The sequence below is a fragment of the Plutella xylostella genome, chromosome 16 (assembly GCF_932276165.1).
Source record: "Plutella xylostella chromosome 16, ilPluXylo3.1, whole genome shotgun sequence".
Classification (NCBI taxonomy): Eukaryota; Metazoa; Arthropoda; class Insecta; order Lepidoptera; family Plutellidae; genus Plutella; species Plutella xylostella.
Window position 1 is genome coordinate 4,738,583 of NC_063996.1, and position 25,302 is coordinate 4,763,884.

Here is a 25,302-nt window from a genome sequence, read left to right on the forward strand (position 1 = left end):
CGTGTGGACAACGGTGACAAATTATTTTGATTTTGAATTTTGATGACTTGGTTAGTCGATGCCTGATACCGTTATTATTCTGAGATTGAGACTCTGACATTATTATCGCAAGATAGTTATCATTCTGAGAACTGACTGAGATAGAAATATGGTTGTCCTATGCAACAGGGCCTTATACATATAGTCTATGGTTTTTGACATAAGTAGTGTTGGGAAAGTGTCGTATTATTTATTTATTAATCATGGCAATTTTGAGAATTCTTTTGTACATACCTAATGTATTGTTATATTAGGTATGTACAAAAGAATTCTCAAAACCTGTATTTTTGGTTTGACTGTGGGTAAAATGTGACGTAGTAGCAATATAACTTCACTAAAACAGTCTGTCAAGTATAAGTTGTTGTTCCAATTATTATTATTATATGTATTATAATGTTGCTGAATAAAAAAATACAATAACAAAAAAATATGTTTTATTGAACAACATTACCGCCACAGGAACGACAACTTTTACTTGACAGACTGTATAAACACAAGGATTTTTTTTACTAACTATTTTAGTTTTATAGAAAGGAATACAACATGTTGTATGATGTACGTGTGGATCCTCTCTACAGGTAGTGAGTTTTAGTTACGGAGAGAATATAGGAGTTCTTAAGATTCTTAACCTTCTAGAAGAGAGGATTAACCAATCCAGTAAACAACTGCCAGTTTTAAGCTATTGTTATTAGATATTTAAAAAAAAAGATTCATTAAAACCCTTGATAAAAAAAATGTTTTCGCTATCGCGATAACGTCTATAGTGCGACAAACTTATCTGTTCCGGTGAGAGCGAACTAAATTGATCCATATCTCATTATTTACTAATGAATTATATATTGATATAGATTAGATGGTTTTATTGAAACCACAAGAGCGAATTACCACTACTGGCAAACTTAAAATCTTATAGAATCAAGAAATATTACACATTTACGTGAGCTGTCACCGGAACAGATAAGTTAGTAAGCATGCTTTCTCTGTGTCTTTAAATAATAAGTCTCGGTATCTTACAATATTGTTATAAGTACCTGCCTAATTATTTTGTGTAAAACATCATAGTTACCTAACTTTCTCCCAGAAGACAGATTTGATCTAGTCTGGGAACAAGTGCTCACTAGCCTTATAATAATCTGATACTCCCAAAAGTAGGGGATACAGGATGTTGTGCCCAAAATACAGGTTACCCTAGTTTGGATAACGATGTCCTTATTCCTCACTTAACCTATCTCAAATAAAATATTTTACAATGTAATATTATAAGGCCAATTATTGTAACTTTTCATAAATAAACGTTTTTATTATTATTATTATTTATTATTATTATAGTTTGTGGCACTATACAGTGATTTGTTAGGACAGCACTATTACTATTTATGTTAAGCTGCGTACACACCGGGCCAACGAACGCCCAACGGTTATCCCAACGGTGGATTTTATCAGACATAATACAGGGCAGATTGCAGCAACGAAGGCTAACGAAATCCGTTCGTTGGCCTTCGTTGGGCCGGTCTGTACGCGGCTTTATGGAAAAAAGGAAGAACCATAGACAACCATCCATCCATTCCATAGACCAAGCCAAATGCCAAAAAACTCGATTTTATACTTCATTCGATTTCCATTGTATTGTTGATATTTTATTACGATTTGCCCATTTACTTTACACTTTACTCAATCCGGACAACTGTGCCATGATGTTGAGCTTTCTGTAAGCAGGCCCTTCAAATAACGCCAAACCATGGGCTTGGACTTCGACGTGCTGGAGTTTTGCAAGAAGCTGCGGCAAAACCGGCCACCGCCGTACCAGTGTCCTCTAGAGAAGTGTGACAAGGTGTACAAGAGTCTTTGCGGGCTGCAGTACCACTTGCAGAACTATGACCACGACAACCCGACGCCGGCCACGCCGCAGGTCGCCCACAACCGGAAGAACCGGCGCTCTCGCCCCGCCGCCCCCACCGGCGACATCGCGCTACAGAGCCCCCCTAAAGAGGCCCTAACCTTCGCGGAGGCGCAGAAAGTAGTCCAGTTCGAAATAGACGGCAAAATCAGTAGGATCTCTATCGATCAGCCATTGACCGTGATGTCGTTGGAAGAGTGGCAGAAGAAGAATTCTGAGTTGGAAAAGCCACTGCCGTTTGTGGAGCCGCCTCCTGAACCCCATGTCAAGTTGCCGGAGGCTAGTTTCAAGGTAGGTTTAACTATGTTTATGTTGAAAATGTAGGCCAATAATATAATGATCAGTTGTGTTTTTGATGGAAGGTTTGGAATGAATAATAGTCATAAATAGTTTCCACTCAATGATGTTTGTGTTATTAGAGTCCACATTCAAGCATTTAATGGCTTATTATGCTATAAAATCACTAATAAGTTTAAATTTTGCAGCTAATAGAAGATTACAATGAGAGAGTGAGTGATGCCCCACCCCGTCCGAATGCCTACATCCGCTTCATAGAGAAGTCAGCTGAAGAGCTGGATGGAGAAGTAGAGTATGATGTGGATGAGGAGGACACGGCGTGGCTTGGACTCATCAACAAGCAGCGGACCAAGCAAGGCCTGCAACCGGTGTCGGTTGATACCTTGGAGCTGCTTATGGATAGACTGGAGAAGGAATCTTATTTCCAGGTAACTTTTGAAATATATGGATAGGGCAGGATGGGAGATGATGAGATATAATAATATCTTCTTCTTGAAAATGCCTGACCACATTTCCTAACTCTACTAATGTACAAGCATTAAAAGTATCTCATTCATCACCAGGCCACACAAAACGGGCAGCAGACGGCGGCCACGGTGGACGAGGATGCAGTTTGCTGCATCTGCATGGACGGCGAGTGTCAGAACACTAATGTCATCCTGTTCTGTGACATGTGCAACCTGGCTGTGCATCAAGATTGCTATGGGGTGAGTTTGTTATGTTATTATGGATAAACCTAATATAGGCACTACAGACTATAAACATTAAGGAAGGAATTTAGATCCCTTTGAGGGTTAAAATAGCCCTATGCCATTGGTTTGTCCTATGCTGCTCATTCACTGCCGGTGTATTGCGAAAAGCACATTCTCTGAATTTAATCTTATGATAAATGATTCTGAACATAACAAGATCTTTTAAAAATCTATGTTACTTGAGAATAATTTAGCAATATCATAGTTTAACCTGTTGTTTATTGATTACAAACAAAACACTATTCACAACCAAGCACCCTACCCTAAAACTGCCCTACCACCCCAGGTCCCCTACATCCCCGAAGGCCAGTGGCTCTGCCGGCGCTGCCTGCAGTCGCCTTCGCGGCTGGTGAGCTGCGTTCTCTGCCCCAACACCGGGGGAGCCTTCAAGCAGACGGACCAGGGCAGCTGGGCGCACGTCGTGTGTGCGCTGTGGATACCGGAGGTGCGGTTCGCTAATACGGTGTTTCTGGAGCCTATTGGTGAGTGGAAAATTGCAGTTTGGTTTCAAGTCTCAAGTTTTGATTTGTTTTATAAATAAAAAAGGAATGTTATGTTAAGGTCCTGTTTTACAATGTCTGGTTAATGGCTACGTATGGAATAAAATAGATGCTTGTTTTAAACAGTGACAGTATGTATCCAACAGGCAGCCCTATTTAGACATTTCGAAACAGGCCCTCAGTAAATTGAGCAAACTTGAAGATTTTTAGCTAGTTTACCTCCAGTGCCCAATATAAAACACTACAGAGCATTATCTAGCCAGCTGAGGCCTGTGGGCTTGAACATTGCTTATAATAAATACTTGGATAGTGACTACTATCGATTGTAGTTAAGTAAATCTACATATACATATTCTAAGTACATGTCGTAAATCGTTGATTAAGTCCAGGTGCTGCGCTTACTAATAATAATAACACACACATGGTAAACTGCAATAGCCTAAAACAAAAGGCAGCTGTGCGTAATTTGCACATTCCCCATGCGCTAACAACCCCACCCCTCTCGTAATTACTATGAGCGCTAAGCGGTCTTTCATCATAACATACAAGCATGAAGCTTCACTTCTGTGTGAAATTTTAAAGTTTTATTTTGTGTGTTGAAAGATTTAGACGAAATTATAAAGTACCCTAAGTGAAGTTGCAATTTAGTGTTCTGTGATGTTGAAAACTACGAAAAGTTTACAACTTACTACATACATAATGACCTGGTAAATCAGGGTTGTTTTACCCTTACACGACTGTTATATATTTGAGTTTAGAACCTACTATCGCTTTCAAAAAGCGAGCGGATAAGACTTGGCAAAGCCGATCAGATTTTTACGAATCTGTGGCCACCCGTTTCAAAAACCTCCAAATAAACATCACCTGTGGCCATAATAAGACAACATGTGAAGTGACTGATTAAATTGTGTCACTTTTTGATATCAGTCTTAAATGTTAGCATAGGGTGTACATGGGACTCATTTTATTTGCGTGATTGGGCATTAGTCCCAGTGACACTGTAACTTTTCTGCTCTGTGCAAATAGGTTTTTCAAATGTTATTTTTTGGTTTTTGTTTGTATTGTCTATGGTTTTTTGACAATTAAAATGTCACCAAACGTCAAACTTGAAGAAAATTTTGACTGTTTGGTGCTTTCGAGAGTTTCGAGTGTAATGTTTTGGTAATATTACTTTGCATTGCGCTACCCCATGGATTCATATTGGCTCATTAAACTACTTTATTGAGTTTCTTGGACATCGTCTCATCAAATGATATACGACCAAGCTTGCTCCCGACCAAGCACGCTCAGATTCCTGCTATCGGCAGCCGTCGATGCAACGGATCCCTGAGACGAAGAACAAAACAGCATGCCACCTGACTGATGACCCACCCACTGTCTACCCGGACCCAGGAGCTAGAAGGCCTTGAGAAAAAAGCCCGGGCAGGATCCTGACGGGCACAGCAGAATATCATCTTCGATGCATGTCCCACGGCCTGACTGAATAATATTTATATAATCAATGGAAGGAAAAAAAAGAAGGTAAGTGCCAGTACCCGTGACATGTTATTATAGTTGGGCATATGCACACAAAACAACTCAAAAAACTTTTTTCACATGGCACTACTTGGTTGGCTAGGCCTAAACCCTTCCTTCATAGGAAGGAAACCTGTACCCCAGCAGTGGGTACGTGATGGGTTATGATGATGATGAAGATGACAATAGGAGTCATAATCTTAGTTCATAAGTGATGATGATGATGATGTCCTCTTCGTCGTATCCGGCAACAGTGACTCTTGCTACACTCTGTTATGTGCTCTTATGTGGCTGGCAAGTCCGAACTTCGTCTTGAACACCCTGTCACACTGAGCACAGTAGCTCAGATGGTGTGGACACGTCAGGCGTATGGAAGACTGCAGACTACCTAAAGCCGTGCTCTACTCAGAGCTCAGTCGCGGGAAACGGAACCGTGGCGGGCAGTACCTGCGCTACAAAGACGTGCTCAAGCGTCACCTCGTTGCTTGTGGCATATCACCGGACAGTTCATAAGTAATAAGTATAACTAAAATCTAATGAAACATTTTTGATTGTTACAGAACATTGAAATTGGCTTGTAGGCAAGACGGAAGATGGTCAAAACCGGTCAGAAATTGATGGCCTAGACACGGTTGGAGAGCTCTTGTTGGCAGAAACCACCTGAAGACGGTCAGATGACATCAGCAACCTTGTGGTGATACAATGAACCCGAGCGCCACCGAACTGAAAAAGTTGAAGAACTCGGCATACATACTATGAGACCCATTTGATGACTGATATAAGCCAAGTTCAGACTGATTATTGTGATAGTTGATAACTAAGAATACCTAATATGCTTTTATGGTGTGTGAAATAGTATACTTTTTATAATTTATTAATTAAAAGTTTAATAAATGTTTTACTTACCTAAAGAAAATATTATATTTTTATAACCGTTTAATTTAGTTGTACATGCTAGCATACCCACTTATTTTTTTATAGTTAGTGTGTAGTTGATAAATAATAAAGCTTGACTAGGGTTTGTCACTGTAGTGAAAGGATTAGTCGCTGACTACCCGGTGTGCCGGATGTATTCAATGTACAGTTTATATGATTTACACTTCATGAACTCCACATTTAGCATTCAAACTATTCAACTAGCCACTTCATCTCAGTTAGTGTGTTGTTCACATGTTGTTGATAAATCATAAAGCCTGACTAGGGTTTGTCGCTGTGGTGAAGGATTAGAATGAGTCGCTGACTGCCCGGTGTGCCGGATGTATTCAATGTACAGTTTATATGATTTACATTTCGTGAACTCTATATTTAGCATTCAAACTATTCAATTAGCCACTTCATTACCTGCATACTTTGACGTGAATAGGCAAACTTAAAGTATAAGTATGGGAGACAACTGAAAATCTGTGGTTTGTTCCTAAGGGCAAACATATGCGCTGAGTTGCTTCCCTTTTGGTCTGCTTCAACACACACATTTCGCCTCTTAATTTAACTGTACAAATGTTTAAGTGGAACAAATTAATGTCTATCTATCTAACTTCTTAGCACATGTGAGCGACAGGATTTGAATCCACATTTCTTCCGTGAGGGGCGGGCGCTTACCCGTCTGAGCTAACACCGCTACATATAAGTAATATACTTAATGTATAATTTTACTCAAATAAAAAAGAGGATGTGTGTTTTGACAAATGTTGTTTTTAAAGCATTTTCAACGGGTTATTAGAGTCCCGGATCATCCTCCCTATAAGTATTATAGTAATTTTCCTTTCCTGCATCTCTTCTTGTAGAGCAAGGATGAAATTAACAAAAACTAAACAAATAATTATTTGTATCACATGTTATCACCACCTTCGAACTTGAGTGATATAATGCTACCTAAACAAATGTCAAACTGAGACATGTGTGGATAAATTGGTACACCCATGTTAGGAAATAAGACAAATCTTCCAATCTCGCTGTCAAAATTGTAACTCACATCTTGTAGTGATTATTTCGTGTTGGCCATGTTAGCGTTTGTGAGGACAACTGGTATCACACAATTTGTTGCAACTAGCTGTCATTTATATCTTGTCACCGCCATACTGTGCTACGCGTGCTGTTCAGTTTGAACCCGCATTCCTTCTGCAACCGTATCTCCAAATCCCATCACTTTGCTCATTTTTTCCTCTCAAACATTTCACCATCCATTGCTCTCAGACTCAATGGAGATGATCCCCCCCGCGCGCTACAAGCTGCAGTGCATGGTGTGCAAGCAGCGCGGCGCCGGCGCGTGCATCCAGTGCCACAAGACGTCCTGCTACACCGCCTTCCACGTGACCTGCGCGCAGCAGGCCGGGTGAGTGACCCCAACGCACTGTCCATTAAATAAATAATGTGGGGACATCTCACACACGGCCATCCGACCCCAAGCTAGGCAGAACCTGTGTTATGGGTGTCGGACAGCTGATATATCTACACAAATACATAGATAGATAGATACTAAATATAAATATCAAGACCCGAGAACAAATATCTGTGTTTAAACAAATATCTGCCCCAGCCGGGAATCGAACCCGGGACCTTCGGCTCAGTAGTCAGGGTCACTAACCACTACGCCATTCGGTCGTCAATGCGTCATTGCGAGTGCAATCGTGGACCAGCGGTTCAAGCTGGACAACTTTTGGAAATACACAAAAAAAATGCTTTTTCGTGGTAAAAAAGTCACGTGACGGAGTACGGGAAGTGAGCGTGCCATCAACAGCTCCGGCATCAGGGAGGGGTCTCACCACCCCGAGGCGACTCTCCTTGTGAGTCCTGTGGCTATACGCTGCAGCGGCTAGATCCACTGCTCCATGGATCCCTGATGTCAGACTGCTGTCTGAAGGTATAGTGCCTGTAGTTTATGACCAAGTCGTCGGGAGCTACAGGTACAGTGCCACAAACTTATCTGTTCCGGTGAGAGCGAACTATATTGATCCATATCTCATTACTTACTAATGAATTATATATTGATATTGATTGGATGGGTTTATTAAAACCACAAGAGCGTATAAAACACTACTGGAAAACTTAAAATCTTATAGAATGAAGAAATATTAGACATTTACGTGAGCTGTCACCGGAACAGATAAGTTTGTGGCACTATAAGTAGTTTAGAAAACGGGTTACGTGTCCATTGCTAGTACACTCGTGGAGATGATCCCCCCCGCGCGCTACAAGCTGCAGTGCATGGTGTGCAAGCAGCGCGGCGCCGGCGCGTGCATCCAGTGCCACAAGACGTCCTGCTACACCGCCTTCCACGTCACCTGCGCGCAGCAGGCCGGGTGAGTGGCCCCGACGCACTGTCCATTGCTAGTACACTCGTGGAGATTGCACCAGCGGTACAATGTACACCATCACTCTTACGGCTAAAGAAAACAGCGTGAGGAAACCTGCATATCTAGATTTATTGCGACTTGCACCAAAATACCTATTAAATCTAGATTTAACACTTTGGTGGTTCTACCTTTTTTGGCATAAGATTTATTTGCCTAATCTCGTATTGCATAGTAACGTTTGGTCAAAGTCTCGTTACGCCGAAAATCGTATGGTATAAATCTTGTTTAGTAAAAAGTTATTTCGCATAACATTGTTTAGCCTAATAATGGTATGGCCAAATCTTGAATAGCCTAATAATGCTATGGCATAGGTTTATTAGGTATATACAAAGTAATAATATTCGTTTGGCTTTAACTTTGACGGAGCGTCTCCCTACATAGCGCAAACTGGTGCCTTGTATTGTTTCCGCTGTTTGGAAAACGCTCCGCTCCGCTTCGCTGCGCTCCGCTTTGGTTTTGATGAACATGTGCACCTAACACGCTCCTCCTCGCTTTGCTCGTCGTCGCACCTATTTTTAGGTTTCGATCTAATGGGGTTTGTAATAATTATATTGGTCGTTAACTTTCGATTTTTTGATCATACAATATCGTGATTTTCGGGATGTAGGAGAAAAATACCACAATTTGTGCATTTACTACGTACTTAATATATTATTTATTAAGGTAACATTACGAGAAACAAGATTATACATAGGTATAGACGAACATAAATTTGAGCAAACGAAACTTAGGTGTTTAAAGATTGTGCCTAAAGAGTTTTAGACGAAACGAGCCTTATGCCACATAAGTCTTGGCAAAGTGATGGTTCGGCCAAAAAAGTTTAGACCATACGAGTTATGCGAAATGAGTTTTGGTCAATAAAGATTATGCGAGATGAGCGGAACCCCACTTTGGTGCATGTCACCTTTAGCTCATCTAGATATGTGAACCCACCAACCCGCAGTGGACCAGCGTGGTGTGGAAATGGTCCAAGCTTAGGAAGGCAGTTTAGACCTTGGGGATATGCACAAAGGTTCCATTCGAGAGAGCCAGGTGCAGGTACTTACACCCCCACAGAGAATAGAATAGAATAGTACACTCGTGGAGATGATCCCCCCCGCGCGCTACAAGCTGCAGTGCATGGTGTGCAAGCAGCGCGGCGCCGGCGCGTGCATCCAGTGCCACAAGACGTCCTGCTACACCGCCTTCCACGTGACCTGCGCGCAGCAGGCCGGGTGAGTGCCCCCATAGCACTGTCCATTGCTAGTCAACAGCTCCGGCACCTGTCAGGACATCAGGGTCTCACCACCCCGAGGCGACTCTCCTTGTGAGTACTGTGGCTATACGCTGGAGCGGCTAGATCCACTGCTCCATGGATCCCTGATGTCAGACTGCTGTCTGACTGAAGGTTTAGTGCCTGTAGTTTATGACCAAGTCGTCGGAAGCTACAGGTAAGTAGTTTAGAAAACGGGTTACGTGTCCATTGCAAGTACACTCATGGTGTGCAAGCAGCGCAGCCCGGTGAATGGCCCCCGCTGCACTGTCCATTGCTAGTACACTCGTGGGCCAGCGGTTCAAGCTGGACAACTTTAGGAAATACACTAAAAAAATGCTTTTTCGTGGTAAAAAAGTCACGTGACGAATTTTCACTTCAGCGGCATTTCGTTTACTTATCTGTTTCCTAGTTCATCCCTTTTTCCACCTTCAAAAGTTGTTCATAATTACACAATTACCCTCTGAGTTACCCCCTATCGGCTTAGTATACCGTAACACCATGTATTAAGTTCAAAAATTGTGTGGCGCAAGTTCTTTGAACATAATGTATAAACAGCAATAGAAGACTGACGTCGCTAACCCTAATGATTCTGAATCGATCCCCAGTAGTATACTCATGCACGACTGAGCTTCAAGGCCGCAATAGATGAATAGCTACTGAGCAACAATGGAATCGCCCCGTCTTAACACCAAGGGGACCTAAAATGCCTGCTATGGTCAAATAACCTGTATGGAACTGTAATTTCTATGTAGTAGATAAGTAATGTGGTTATGTTGGAGCAAGTGTGAATATTAATGGTATATTCTTTATTCTTGATACACTTAACCCTTTGCATCGAAATATCCTTCCACCCAAAGATTGTATGAAAGAAATCGCTTTAAGCGGTAAGACCGCCATTTGTACATATGTGTTAGATTAAGTTTTTTGTGACTTTGGCCTTGTTTTTTATGTACAAATGATGAATATCTTATCTTATTAATGTAATATGTTTCTATTGCAGTCTATACATGAAGATGGAGGCGGCGGGCGGCGGGCGCGACCCCAGCCAGCCCGTGCAGGTGGCCAAGATGGCGTACTGTGATGCGCATACGCCCTCGCATGTACTGCAGGTAAACATAAGCAGCTTTAGAATTAGTAGCTAGCTTCAGAATCGGCACCGAGGAATATGCAGCAGTCCTGTAAGAGATCGCTCTTAGCGACATGGCCGCCTATAAGTTTTTTTGTATAATTTACTATTTATGGTGACCAATAAATGCTCTTAGCATTAAGCCCACCTTTTGTACATATTTTTTTTTATATTTTTGCAATAAAGAATTAAATAATAATAATAATAAAGTCATTCTATTCCTTTAACCATGTATAAATCCTAGTCTAGCTCTGGTGTTTGTCACCGACACACTTAGAAGAAGTAAAATCAATTTACTCCCATACTGCCGGCATAGTTTTGCAGACTTTTTTAAAGTTTATGAGTACATAGTTATGTGTAAATCTGTATTCTTATTTACTCAGGAAAGAAAAGCTCTGGAATCCGAGGGCGATGTTAAGTCGGCAGACCTCTCCATCATCCGGCAAAAGGGCAGAGACAAAATTAAACAGGTACTAACAAAATATTGCGATATTTATAAACAAAGAAGTCTAAAGTAACGATCTTACCACAAAAAATTTACACGCATGAAACAGATATTTAGCGCTGTGGAAAACCTTATGTCCCTTTTACTTGAAAAACTTTTTTCTGCTCTAATCTTATGCATTATGTACAATTGTACAGTAAGACGGTATAAAATGTGGCAGTTAGTATAGTATACCGCCGTATTTATTTTCAACCAACTTGCAACACAAACCCAAAACACCAACACTTTCTTTAAACCCCTCATTCATTCCCCTCAGGCCCGTCGAGTGCTAGCCCTCAAACGCACGTGGTCGCCGGTGGTGCTGGTGCCCACGCTGCCCGCGCACCGCGTCGCCGAGATCGCGCCACTCGCCGGCGACGGACCTGCGCCCGCTAAGGTATACCACTTTTATTGGACTTAATTATGTGATATTTTGATCTATTATTTTGTATTTACCATCAAGTTCTATAGCCCATCAAGTTTCTATAGCCCCGCTAGCGGGAGATGGGCCCGCACCGGCTAATGTATACACTTACAGTTTATTTATGTATAAGTATCTATAACTATAATTAATATAATTTATGTATAAGTATCTATAACTATAGTTCTTATTTGTTTACTTTTGAATAATATTTTATGTCAAGTCAGTCCGTGACTTCACCCAGGGTTCTAGCTGAAAACCAGCGCTATGGTTTATCATAGCACCAAGCTGAGCTAGAACCCGTTTCTGCACCGGGAAGCAACACCCTTGCTCATTTTCCTTTACCTTTTTTTATTATTTGTTTTATTATTTATTTTTGTGTTGTTACCGTGTGTGTGTGAAATAAATGTATTTTCTTTCTTTTTTATTTAATAGACTTATTTTATTACTAGGTTTTCCCGCAAGCTTCCCTTCGCCCTTAAAGGTTTTCTAAGTGCATACTAACCTTCCTATTAGGTCACTCTATCTGTTATAAAAAATATACTTATCTACATACAGACAGACATACACATGACCCACTTTGCTTTACACTATCTAGTGATAGTGATTTACCATCACCATAGCCCGTAATCGTCCACTCCTGGTTATAAGCCTTTTCCGAGGAGCGCCACAACTCTCTGTCCTGGTCCTCATCCAGCCACTATACCGACCACCTGTCTAAGGTCGTCGGTCCAACAGGCCGTTGTATTTACCAAGAAGCTTCTAATCTGGAAGAGGTCGTGAAGCGAAGTGCTCGACTTTACTATGTACAAAATTTATGTAGAAATAATAATAATATAAAATTGTGCTTATAAATGCCTTTAAATCTTCTAGGCCCAGCTGATGAAGAGACTGCTGGCCTACTGGACTCTGAAGCGACACAGCCGCAACGGGGTGCCGCTGCTACGCCGGCTGCAGACTTCCTCAACCAGTCATGGTAAGTGGTACATTTTGGTCAAAGATGGTGTATAGAAAAGGATTTAATATTATTATGAAATGGTAGTTATAATAATCATGGTAGACCAATCATCTCCATAATAGGAGAAGCTGTGAGGTGTTACCTGATAGGTTTAGCAGAGAAAGACACTGAAATATTGCACTTACAAAGAAAATGAAACCTTCGTAACTAGCCCGTTATGCAAATTAAATCTACTGCGACCAATCTAAATAATAAACAAATTAAATATTGAAAAATTAATCCAGTACTACATAACTTATATATTTAAATGTTTTTGTTCCATTCAGGCACCCGAGGCATTCAAGACGGCACTGTGAACGTGCGCGAACTCTGCAACCAGCTCAAGTACTGGCAGAGAATACGACAGGACCTGGAGAGGGCACGGTAAGGACCAATATGACCATTGTAATAAGCAGTCATCAACGTCAGCCTATTTGTCATTTACCAGTAGGTACTAGCTATTCCTACTTAGCTTTCTATCGCGTTTCTCTTAGTATTTAAATCATGATTCCTCACTATAACCAAATGCCTCTAAATTTTCCCAATCACCCCAACTACACTATGTCTTCGTCATCCATCATCTATGATTGCCAGAGTGCCTTGATACCATCATGCTTACACCTAATTACGTATTTAACCGGCTTCAAAAAAGAAGGTAGGTTTTGTGCTAATTTCGCCATAGTGGGTTAGAGCATAGCCAGGGATTATTGCCTGACTTATGACCCATCTGTCAAGAATTTTATATTGAGATGACATATAATTGATCAACCTTTCCCTGGTTACGATCTAACCGACAATGGAGAAATTACAGCTTAGCCTGTATAACATGTTGCAGGTTTCGGCTTAGTATGGGTATACTAAGCCGAAACCAACATCCATATTACATTTTTACAACATCCCCGTATAAGTAAGTTTATCTCGCGCTTAGCGGAAACGATTTTTTCCATCTATAATTCCTGACTACTGAGCCGATGGTCCCGGGTTCGATTCCCGGCTGGGGCAGATATTTGTTTAAACACAGATATTTGTTCTCGGGTCTTGGATGTGCCCGTAAAATGGCAATAGGCCCGCCCCCTATTACATTGGGACTAACATAACACTCTGGCGAAAAGTGGGTGCAGCAATGCACCTCTGCCTACCCCGCAAGGGAGTACATTAGTACAAGGCGTGAGTGCGTGTTTTTTTTTTAATTCCATAATCTAACTCTTCCACAGTCTCCTATGCGAGCTGGTGCGAAAACGCGAGCGGCTGAAGGCGGAGCACACGCGCGCGTGGGAGCGCTGCGTGACGCACGCGCTGCAGCCGGAGCGAGCCGCCTTGAGGAAGCTATTGAGGCTGCTGAGGCAGAGGGATGTCACTGACATATTTGGGGAGCCTGTGGATGCTTCGCAGGTGAGGATGGGCTTTGTGACTGTCTATAGTTGGTTTTGGAATATATAAAATTGCCCAGGTAAGGCACATGCGTTGCAGCCGGTTCGGCGGCTTTACGGCAGCTACTGAGGTTTCTGAGGCAGAGGGATGTCACTGATATATTTGGGGAGCCTGTGGATGCTTCGCAGGCGAGGATAGGATTTGTTAGAGTACGTTCAGAAACAAGCGCACAACGCGCGTTTTGATAACGTTGAGCGCTTGTCATCTGAATATACTCTTAGTATTGCCTAGATTTTAGATGATGGCACATGCGTTGCAGTTTGAGCGCGCGACCTTAAGGAAGCTCCTGCAGCTCCTGTTGGAAACTGTGGATGCGTCACAGGTAAGTGGTGGCTTTGTATGTTTAGTGGTGGAGTCGATCTTCGTATGCCTATAATAGCCTAGCTCATGCTACACTAGTCGCCATCCTACCCTGGAGCTGGTCCAAACGCTCTCGCCTGAAGGCGGAGCACACGCGCGCGTGGGAGCGCTGCGTGACGCACGCGCTGCAGCCGGAGCGAGCCGCCTTGAGGAAGCTGTTGAGGCTGCTGCGGCAGAGGGATGTCACTGATATATTTGGGGAGCCCGTGGATGCGTCTCAGGTGAGGATGGGCTTGGAATGCACAACATTGTCTGCTAGCGGTAATCACGGTGCCGGAGTGGGCAGCCTTAAGGAAATTCCTGCGGCTGCTGAGTCGGAGGGATGTCATTGATATTTTTGGCGAACCTAAGCAGCCAGGATATCGTAGCCAGTACAATATATGAAATTACGGTCGCCCATAGAAAGTTATAATATGTGTTACTGGCTGCCTCGCTGCAGAGCCTGGCTAACTTTACAGTGTACAGTTTTGGTACACCCTTTGTGCAAAAATTATCACTATATTTTATTTCTCCCTCTCTTTTGACTATTCTTTTAGGCTCGCAAGCATCACTAACTTTTCACTCTATATTTGTAAGCACGTGATAGGTCGCGAACTTTTACTCACATTTGACGGCTGAATGGTGTAGTGGTTAGTGACCCTGACTGCTATGCCGAAGATCCCGGGTTCGATTCCCGGCTGGGGCAGATATTTGTGAAAAGACAGATATTTGTACTTGGGTCTTGGGTGTTGATATTTATATTTATTATGTATCTATCTATGTATTTTTGTAGATATATCAGGTGTCCGACACCCATAACACAGGTTCTGCCTAGCTTGGGGTCGGATGGCCGTGTCCCCACATATTTATATTTATTTATTTATTTTTACATAGCAATATTTTACTTGTCAGGTGCCAGACTACAGCACGATAGTAAAATCCCCGATGGACCTGAGCACGATGGCGGCGCGGCTCGAGCGCGGCGAGTACCGCAGCGTCGACGACGTGGAGGCCGACTTCCGGCTCATGATCGACAACTGCCTCGCGTACAACGACGCCTCCACCGTGTTCTACAAGTAAGTGAGAATGGAAGACATTATATTTGACGCAGGCAGCAATATTGATCAATTAATGAAGAAAGAAACGTAAACACATCAAAATTATAATATAGATATGCTGACGTTGTAAAAACGGTGTGGACTCAGCTAATGCGGCACCTTTGCCTAGCTCAAAGGAGACTGCGCTGGTGTTTCAGTACTACGTGTATGTAGTTAAGTGAACGTGTGGCGCACTGCATCTCGTGTAATAAAGTCTCTCGGGCTATTAGCGCCCTCGCTACGCACAGACTCCAATAACAGATGCATAACCGCGCTAACCACCTGTTTTATAAGTCTATGATGATATTTCGCAGCATTTAACCTTTTTATTATTATTATTTAATACTTTATTGCACAAATATAAAATAAGTGTACAAAAGGTGGACTTAATTCTAAAAGCGTTTTCTACCAGGCACCCTACAGGCGGTACAAGAAAACAAGTAGAAAGGTGCAAAAAATAATAATTTGGAAACAGGAAGAACTAAATATATTACTAACTACTTTTAACTAATTTTACGTGTATTTATGTACTAAGATTCCGTTTATGTTCCTCTGCAGGGCAGCAGTGAAGATGCGCAACGCCTGCGCTTGGATATTCCGAGCAGCGAGACGCGACCTGGCGGCGCTCGCGGGCGCCCCCCCCGCCAGCCCCGCCGAGCCCGACCACGCCGCCAGTCAGTATACCCCTAGATAGATAGATAGATGGATATTCTGTATTTGTACCTACAAAAAAACAGGACACTACTATGGATTTTATCATAATACAAAGGTACAAAAGATTTCTTATAATCACTAAAAGATACCAGTATACAGTCGCGAGCGATGCAAAAGTTCCAGTGATATCAAATTACTCTAAAAGAGTTCAGTGACGCCGCCGCTGTCTGCAATATTGAAGCTATTATTCTAATACGAAAGGTACAAAAGGCGGTCTTATCACTTCTTCTTATCGTGTCGACGATAAACCAACAAAGTTTCTAAATAATACATGCCCAGAGCTCAGAACGAGTTCTAGAGTGGAGACCACAAGCTGGCTAGCATATCGCTGGGTATGTGGATGAGGAAGGCCGACGATAGAGTGATGTAGCGCTTCTGTGTAGAGGCATATATCCAGCAGTGGATGATTACAGCCTGGGCTATTGTCTACGGGGGCTCATATTATGTACGAGTATAAATATTTAACAAATATTCTCGTCACAGGTCCGTCGGAGGTGAAGCGCTCGGAGAATGTGGACCGCGGCGTGTCGGAGGCGCGCAGCGTGCGCCGCGCCCCCTCGCGAGCGGCTGTTGAACCCGCCGCCGCCGCTGACGATGATGATGACGACAAGCCGAAGGTAAGACATCATCATTGGGGAAGTCAGCGACTGACTGGACTACTTATCTGACTGACTAAGAGCCAATTTCGCCATTCTCGGTTAGAGCATAACCAGGGAGTAGTGGTTAACTTTTGACACATCTGTCATAAATTTTATATGGAGATGACGTTTAATTTATAAATCAATCCCTGTCGGTTAGATAACCGCCAATGGAGAAATTGGCACTAACCCTTTCACGACGGTGACAAACACTAGCCCAGGCTACCTACACGCTAAGGCTGTTTAACAGCAGATGACGACGACAAGCCGCCGGTAAGATATCATCCTCAGGAGAAGTCAGGCGCTTAGGATCGGTTTTTTGATCCGTGGTCTTCTTTAACCTTTTGATATTTGGTTGTTTTGTAACTTAGGTTAGGTTGGCATTTTTCACCAATGGTTAAGATAAGTACGGATCAACAAACTGGCCCTTACAGGCTAACCCTTTGACCTCGGTGACCATCTCTAGCGCAGGTCTAGTGTCACCGACACCGTCGGAAGTGAAGCGCTCGGAGCGCCCCGTCGCGCGCCGCCGTTGAACCCGCCGCCGCAGAGGATGATGATGACGACAAGCCGAAGGTAAGACATCACCCACAGTCAAAATATACTGCCGTTGATCCTGAAGGCGCAAATTCTAATTTCAGAGCTGTCAAACTATACATTTTAGCGTCAATTCACACGTACCACAACCACACCACGTCGCAGCGACATAATGTGGTCAAGCTGTGATTACGTGTGAATAGTGTGGCAGCGGCTTTTTGCAGTTTCGTTGTGACAGCGACAAAATGACAATGTGGTTGTGTCGTCGCTGTCGTTATGATGTGGTAACCACGTGTTTGTATGCAGTTAATAGGGAGAGGAGGTGGCCGCGGTGCCGCCGCCGCGTGGCGGCGTTGCCGACGCGATGTGGTTGCGATGTGGTCGTATTATACAGGTGGTCGATAACAACGGCAAAATGTGGCACGTGTGAATTGGATTATTCATTTTCAATACAAAATATACGCCCGACCACAAGGCGTGGTTGTGGTCCGGTTGTGGCTTTGGTGTGGTTGTGGTACGTCTGAATTGACCCTTACCAGCGAAAAATTCATTTACGGACACAAAATTAAAGTTGAATTTTAAAGAAAGAAAATTAAGGTTATGTAATGGCAATAAAATTAGAAGAACAAAAAATAAGTTTTAACAGCATAAAAATTTAAATTAGTGCCTTCAGAATCGACATAAATCACCACTTATCTAACTAGCTAAGTTAACCCTTTCACCACGGTGACCAACTCTAGCCCAGCTCCAGTGTTCTACCTTCCCAATTCGTACCTCTACCTACTAATCTAAAGAGGAAGGAGGATTATTCATTTACATTTCTGATTGACAACAAACGAACAAGGACTCTAAATAATACTTAGGTGCCCAGAATTAGGCATTCGATCCTGCACCATTACTGTCCTATCTACATCTAAACCATCCTTATATCGTGCACACAACGTTCATGCGTAAACCACCCTTATGTTTCTGTACACAGCGTTCAGAGTCCCCGGCTGCGGCCCCGGCGCGCGGGGCGTGGTGGCGGCGCGGGCGGGGGCGCGGGCGCGGGCGGCGGGGCAGACCCACCAGGCAGCTGAAGACGCCCAGCATTGTGCGGGATAAAGAAGGTATGGATTGGGAGGTTTTATATGATTATCTACAGCTAATATGATCGATCGCTGGTCAGCAGGCTACTCCAAGAAGCTTAGTACTTTTCAGATTTTTTGTAGAGGTACGGTTGTTATGTAGATGACTGGCCTACTGTCATTTCACACTTCATAATTCAGACCTAAGCTGACGGTCGAATGGCGTAGTGGTTAGTGGCCCTGACTGCTATGCCGAAGGTCCCGGGTTCGATTCCCGGCTGGGGCAGATATTTGTTTAAAGACAGATATTTGTACTCGGGTCTTGGGTGTTGATATTTATATTCAATATCTATCTATCTATGTATTTGTGTAGATATATCAGCAGTCCGAAACCCATAACACAGGCTCTGCCTAGCTTGGGGTCGGATGGCCGTGTGTGAGATGTCCCCACATATTTATTATTTATTATTATTTAAGCTGCAATCTCGCGCGCTTAAATGGCTATTCACTTTCACCAAGCCCTATACTAATTCAGTACCTAGCGATATTGCAACTTGCTCTGGTGCTACAGAGGTATCGCTTATATCTGTATATAGCTTTCGTTTCCTTCCTGCATGATATAAATATTGTGAGTTTAGTATCAATCTTCGTAGTTATATATTGATAGGTATATCATTATTATTTAATCTAATTACAGAGACGGCCACGTCAGGGTCGGAATGCGCGGCGCCCCCGCGCGCGTCGCGCAGTCTCGCCACGCCCGAAAAGTCGCCCAAGAAGACCGAGGCGAAGACTGGTAACTATTGAGCGCGATGATTCACAGTTTTACTGTATGTACATACAGTAAAACTAAAAAGTCATAAAAACGGAAGTGGATTTTAACTAATTGTTACAGACTGTATTTTATCGACGTATTATATTTATTTAAGGACAAATCTGTTAAAAAGCCATACTTAAACGGTATTTTATTTTAAAATGTATGTAAATGTAACTAAATAACTGATAATGATAAAAAGTCTTAGCAAAATCGCTCTTTATTGTCATGACTTTATAGTTGGACTATAGAGTCGAATATGATAATTACATTTTCTGATTGGCTGACTATCTCAGCACTAGCAGTACGCTGCGATATATGTATACTTATACTCGTATTTTTTTCAGGCGTTGGTCTACTCGGAGGTCTCAAGAAGCCGACGCTGCTGCTTTCGCCCACGCTCAGCACCACCTCCGCAACCAAGAGCTTCGGAGCTGACGGTAATTTATCATATACACCCTTTTTGCGACACCCTGTATAGTACAGTTTTTAGAAATGACTTTCCAAATTAAGTACACGGCAATAAATGAAAATTATTGGGAGATGCCTATGTCCAGTGAAAGTTGTTATTGTTTTCTTGTACATAACCTAGCAGATTCGTTGTTGGTTTTATAATCAATATGCCGGATTCAATAACTAGTCGATAGCACTCGGTACTTATCAGTTTCTCCACAACCCTCAAGATTTAATTTAATAGGTATCTAGTTTATATATTTAAGAATAATAATGTAAATAGTTAATAACTCACCATGGTTTATAGTTTTTGTTGTAGGAACAATAATTTAATTCATCAACGTATGTAACCAGCCGGTTTGATATTCCAACACGCAAAACCATCGTAGTACTACGTTACTGTGTGCTATGTGTGCGTGTGAAACAGGTTGCGCGGGCGCCGCGAGCGCTCCGGGGCGCCGCGGGGAGCGGGGTGTGAGCTGCACGGACGTGCTCCAGCCGTGGGCGACTTTTTCAGACTGAAATGGCTCGACGCGCCGCCGCAGGCTGAGGCACGCCGCCGGCTCCCTTCCCCCCCCGCCCGTCCGCGTTCCCCTGTGACCCACTTTATGCTCGCGCTCTCGACGCTTCATAATCATAAGTATATAATTTATGTATATGTATCTATCTATAACTAAAGTTCTTATTTGTTTACTTTTTATGTGCTCAATTGATTAAAATATTTTATGTCAAGTCAGTCCGTGACTTCACCCAGGGTTCTAGCTGAAAACCAGCGCTATGGTTTATCATAGCACCAAGCTGAGCTAGAACCCGTTTCTGCACCGGGAAGCAACACCCTTGCTCATTTTTTCTTTCTTTAAACCTCTTTATTATTTGTTTTATTATTTATTTTTGTGTTGTTTCCGTGTGTGTGTGAAATAAATGTATTTTCTTTCTTTCTTTCTTTCTTTCAAGATTTATACAGTTTTAAGATTTTCTCCGTGCATCTACACATTAAACAAATCGTCTCTTTAAGCTCCATTTGCTTTTCACTTGCGACCAAGCCAAATTGCCATTCACACGGTCAATTGTCTTTCTGTATACTAAAGAATACCATGTAACAGCGAGTCTACCACATATCTGACATATATACTTATGTTTGTCTTCCCTAATAAATAAAATAAAAATACTAAAGTATATCATGTAACAGCGAGTCTGCCGACCCTCTCAGCCAGCCTGGGCCGCGCTCCGTCGCCCAAGAAGAAGGGCCGAGGCCGCCCGCGCAAGCACGACAAGAAGGGGAAGGGGGAAGCTCTGTTCAGGTAATCTACTGGTTTTTACAAATACTATATGTATATGGGTACAAGTAGAAAGGTAGCTGAGTTATTATATCCCATAACACGGGGAAAGACATCTGACGCAAATAAAAATTACCCTCATTCAAATGTCATAAGGGTGCTGTCAGATGTGTTTCCCCATGGAATGGGATATAGCTTTCTTTGGTGTATCTGCATACTACAACCTAGTATTTATGCCCTTTGTAAACCACACTTTGCGAATTAATATATTTTTTTCCGATATGATAATGTAACATTTTCTTTGCTTATTTTTCTTTAATTTCACCGTTTGTATATGAAAAAATCCATGTCCTTTTAGCGTGCCAGTGTCAAGCACAAGACCGTCTAGGCTTTGTTCACCATATTGTGAACCAGTTTATTGATATTCTATTATTTGCTTTCCGACAGATCTGCAGAAGACAAGTCCATTTCGACGCCCGTGCCAGCCTCGTTCCTACAGTACCGAGGACCGCCTGGTGAAGTGGGCTCTGACAGTGATCTAGCCTTGTCTAGGTAAGTAATATTTATTATTTTACCATATCATCATGATCATCAACATCACCATCTTCTGAAGTTGAAGTAATTTTCTGATGAACGTCAATTTTTTACAAACTACTCTCCGTTCGGATATGGGGCTCTTTGTCTTTAGAAAAGAACAGAGGCAAGAAACTCCTGAGCCATCGTTTCAAAAAAAGACTTAAAACTAGTTGGTAACAGCATACATTCCCAAAGAGCGCATAACGGTCTGTCCTCGGCCTTATTCATGCAGTTACTATTACCGGCTACATAGCGCCATCTGCCATAAAATACGGCCCGACTAAAGTCAATTTTTTCTTCTCTCCTGATCTTTGACGACGAGCTTGGACGAAAATAGAAACAGTTTATAACCCTTATTTCGCTGTATTACAGGTCAAGTTCGAGCAGCACGCTGTGGTCGCAGTCGTGCTCGTCGTGCACGCACTACGACGACGCTGGCTCCGCGCACTCCACCGACCTCAGCTCCAGCGAACAGTCAGTATTGATGGACTATATTTATACTAGCACATTATACACTCATGTGTAGTACAGTCTACAACAAGTCAGTATTACCACATATAACTGTACTATAATTATACTCGCACATTATACACTCATTACCCGTACTACAGTCATCGAAATATAACAGGCCAGTTTGGACAACTCCACAATGTATGGAATGACAGCTGGTGTCAAACCTAAATCATAAGAAATCTAAACAATAAGCAACTTTTGGTGCTTCAAAAGTTATCAAAAAGTAAATCAAAAAGATAATTATGTCGGCTCGACATATCTCGTGCTCGAGAGTTGAGGTGAGTCCGAAGGAGTGAAAATCCAGGGCAGGACAAAGCCAGTTGTCATCTAAGTTAATTAAGTAGTAAACCTTCACAGAGATGAAATGCAGCATCCAGTTTTTGCTAGTTCTATATATTTTCCTCCCTGCCCGGGAATCAAACTATAAATAACATAGCACATGTAATATTCCAGATCCAGTCTGAACGACACAGCAGACTCAAACGTGGAGGCGCGCGAGGAGCGGCGCGGGCGGCGGCGCCGGGACACCGACGCAGAGACGCCCACCACGCCCGTCAAGGTGAGTTGTGTAGAAAGTGGCGCCTCTAGCGGACACTTTTGACAATTTAGCGTGTCGGTGACGTACTGCATGCGGTGTACGAGTATTTACACTAAATTCAAATTTCAAATAGTGGGGAGTAAACGCAAATTTGTAATGCGCGGGAGAGACGAGTAGTAAATGCACTAGCTCCCTGTCATAAAAAATAAATTAAGAAAAACCTACACTAGGCTCTCTGATATGGGCACTAACTATGTAAAATAGAAGAGATGGCATCAAAGACGTATGGATTTTTATTACCCATTACCTCTGACTCGGCACGAAGAGTAATCCACATTGTTATTTGTTTACCAGGGTCGCGGAACTCGCTCCTCCTCTTCCAAGACTCCGGTGAAGGCCTCCGCGCACCTGAATGAAGACCTGGAGCCACTGCAACTAGTTTGGGCTAAATGCAGGTGGGATTGTTTATCCTTCTTTAATCCTTAAACGGATTTTGCCAGAGGGATTATGTAGATTGCACCTTGAGAGAGTACAGTCAACTTACCACCGTCAATGTTTGAATGAATTAAAGGCGGTACAAAAGTGTATACTTATAAAACTGACTACTCTCAAGGTCCAATCTATGCCTATTCCAAAATCTGCTGCCATCAAATTAGTTCTTCTTATTTTTCTTTGTGCCAAAATTCTATACATAGTGCATGCTTCCCAAAAAATCATGTGTTAAAATTTACCCCTACAGAGGCTACCCGTGGTACCCGGCGTTAATAATCGACCCAAAAATCCCCAAAGGCTTCATCTACAACGGCGTGCCGCTCCCCGTGCCTCCTCAAGACGTGCTCAATTTAAAAAAGAACCACTCGCACGAGCCGATACTCTACTTGGTGCTCTTCTTCGACGTCAAAAGAACTTGGCAATGGCTGCCCCCGGCCAAGCTGGAGCTCCTGGGCGTCAATAAGAGCGTCGATCAAGCGAAACTGATAGAGTCTAAAAAGGCCACGGAGAGGAAAGCGGTGAAGAAGGCGTATGGTGACGCGATGCAGTTTAGGAAGCAAGTGGACGGCGAGGAAAAATGACACAGGTATGGATGAGAGTATTTTTTTTTATTCCTATTCATTTGACGACCGCATCTTGCGCCGCTTGCTATGTATGCTCACTTACGTACTTGCAGGATGGCAGAGCTACGTTACCGCCTGTGTTTTTATTATTAGGTCCTATTGTCATAACCTGCAACCTGGGATTTTCTAGTCATTGCAAGAAAATGGTAGGCTACATGAAGTGCCTCAATTTCACTACTGGTTACAACACTTACACCTTGGTTGCTGCAAACTTGATTCGTCCACTGCCAAATAACCCCTTTAGTTTGTTCGCCATTTTATTATTTTTATATGTAAGTATATTTTTTACAATCGCCAAGCTCTAAATCTTGTAACACTAATTCCACAACATCGTTTCAGGTTTCAATACCGGTCGAGAAGACCGAGGAACAGAGCGTTCAGCTTTGGCAGCTTCTCCATGATGCACATACAGACCCCGGAGACCACAGAGTCCAGCGACTAATTGTGTGCCGACACAGGAGGGTTACTCTATATTGACGAAAAACGGACAAACGTGGCACGTTTACAACGACATAGTCGTGGATCGCGCAGCAGCGCTCCGAAACTTAGTTTTTCGTCATAATAGAGTGACCACTATATCGGAACCACACAGTATTACTTGAGAAATTTAATGATATAACATGGTACTCTCATGACATTTTTTGCATGATACCAAAGCCTGCAGGGCAGGAATGAATTTAAAATGTATCTAATCAAATTAGATTTGCTGTAAAATTCGTAATGAGTAATGAATTTGTCCTATTGGCAACTGAATAAGTAATTTGATGAAAATCTTAATCTTGATATAAATAATAATAGCAAAGGAAAACAATATGGAAACTCAATGTCTACTAATATATTTATTTATTTATTTATTTATTTATTTATTGATGGGAAAACCAACAGCTTATATCTAGGTACATTTGTGCATTATAGTAGGGGTTACATAACAAAGCCAATTACAGGTTTCCACGTATAAAAAATAAACAGTAAAGAAGCTTAAAGTCCTAAATCATCGTCTTTCTAGAGGACATAGTTAAATATAAAGGTTATAAACATGAAGAGAACAAAGAAAACATATAAGTAATATAACAACGACTTACATAATTAAGTAACAATAGTTAAAGTAGTAGTATGCAGTTTGTAGTTCCCAGAAGCAACATAAAGTACCAACAAAAAAAAAAATATTATATAATTATATACTATGTACTTATTAGGATGTTTAGGTTTGATGAGGCCGGCGTATAGAATTAAGATATATATTTATCATACAGTAAATAAATAGTAGTAGGTTGTAATCGGTTGTAATCATTTAAATAATAACATTTTACATCACATTAAGAACAAAAGACCGCCACAGCTGAGAATCTTCAGAACATTCATACCTATTTGACCATCACTGATAAGTATATACTTAATAAAAACATAACAGTGCCCTACGACTGCCATTTTGCGAATCTTGGGATCAGTAGTTAAACTGCTAGAAAAAAATGTTATAGGTATAACTGTTAGGTATGTATATAACAGTGCCCTACGACTGACATTTAGCAAGTCTTGGGATCAGTGATTAAACTGCTG

General features: G+C 42.2%; 1 protein-coding gene and 1 long non-coding RNA gene across 2 annotated transcripts; both read left to right on the top strand.

Annotated features, from left to right (window-relative positions):
* The first annotated feature begins 1,612 nt into the window (after nucleotides 1-1,612).
* On the top strand, nucleotides 1,613-24,232 carry LOC105381153 (peregrin). The gene is made up of 24 exons (XM_048626249.1): nucleotides 1,613-2,227; nucleotides 2,422-2,661; nucleotides 2,797-2,940; nucleotides 3,272-3,467; nucleotides 7,194-7,332; nucleotides 10,609-10,717; nucleotides 11,118-11,204; nucleotides 11,496-11,615; nucleotides 12,513-12,615; nucleotides 12,924-13,020; nucleotides 13,851-14,028; nucleotides 15,319-15,482; nucleotides 16,062-16,177; nucleotides 16,701-16,834; nucleotides 18,372-18,501; nucleotides 19,157-19,255; nucleotides 19,621-19,713; nucleotides 20,916-21,027; nucleotides 21,451-21,555; nucleotides 21,952-22,053; nucleotides 22,546-22,651; nucleotides 22,985-23,085; nucleotides 23,370-23,708; nucleotides 24,085-24,232. Exons 1-23 carry the CDS (start codon nucleotides 1,778-1,780, stop codon nucleotides 23,701-23,703), a joined length of 3,459 nt encoding a protein of 1,152 aa, XP_048482206.1. The 5' UTR covers nucleotides 1,613-1,777; the 3' UTR covers nucleotides 23,704-23,708; nucleotides 24,085-24,232.
* On the top strand, nucleotides 4,387-5,916 carry LOC125489676. Its single transcript, XR_007267160.1, has 2 exons — nucleotides 4,387-5,006; nucleotides 5,561-5,916. It is a non-coding gene; the product is annotated as an uncharacterized LOC125489676 (long non-coding RNA).
* Nucleotides 24,233-25,302: the final 1,070 nt, after the last annotated feature.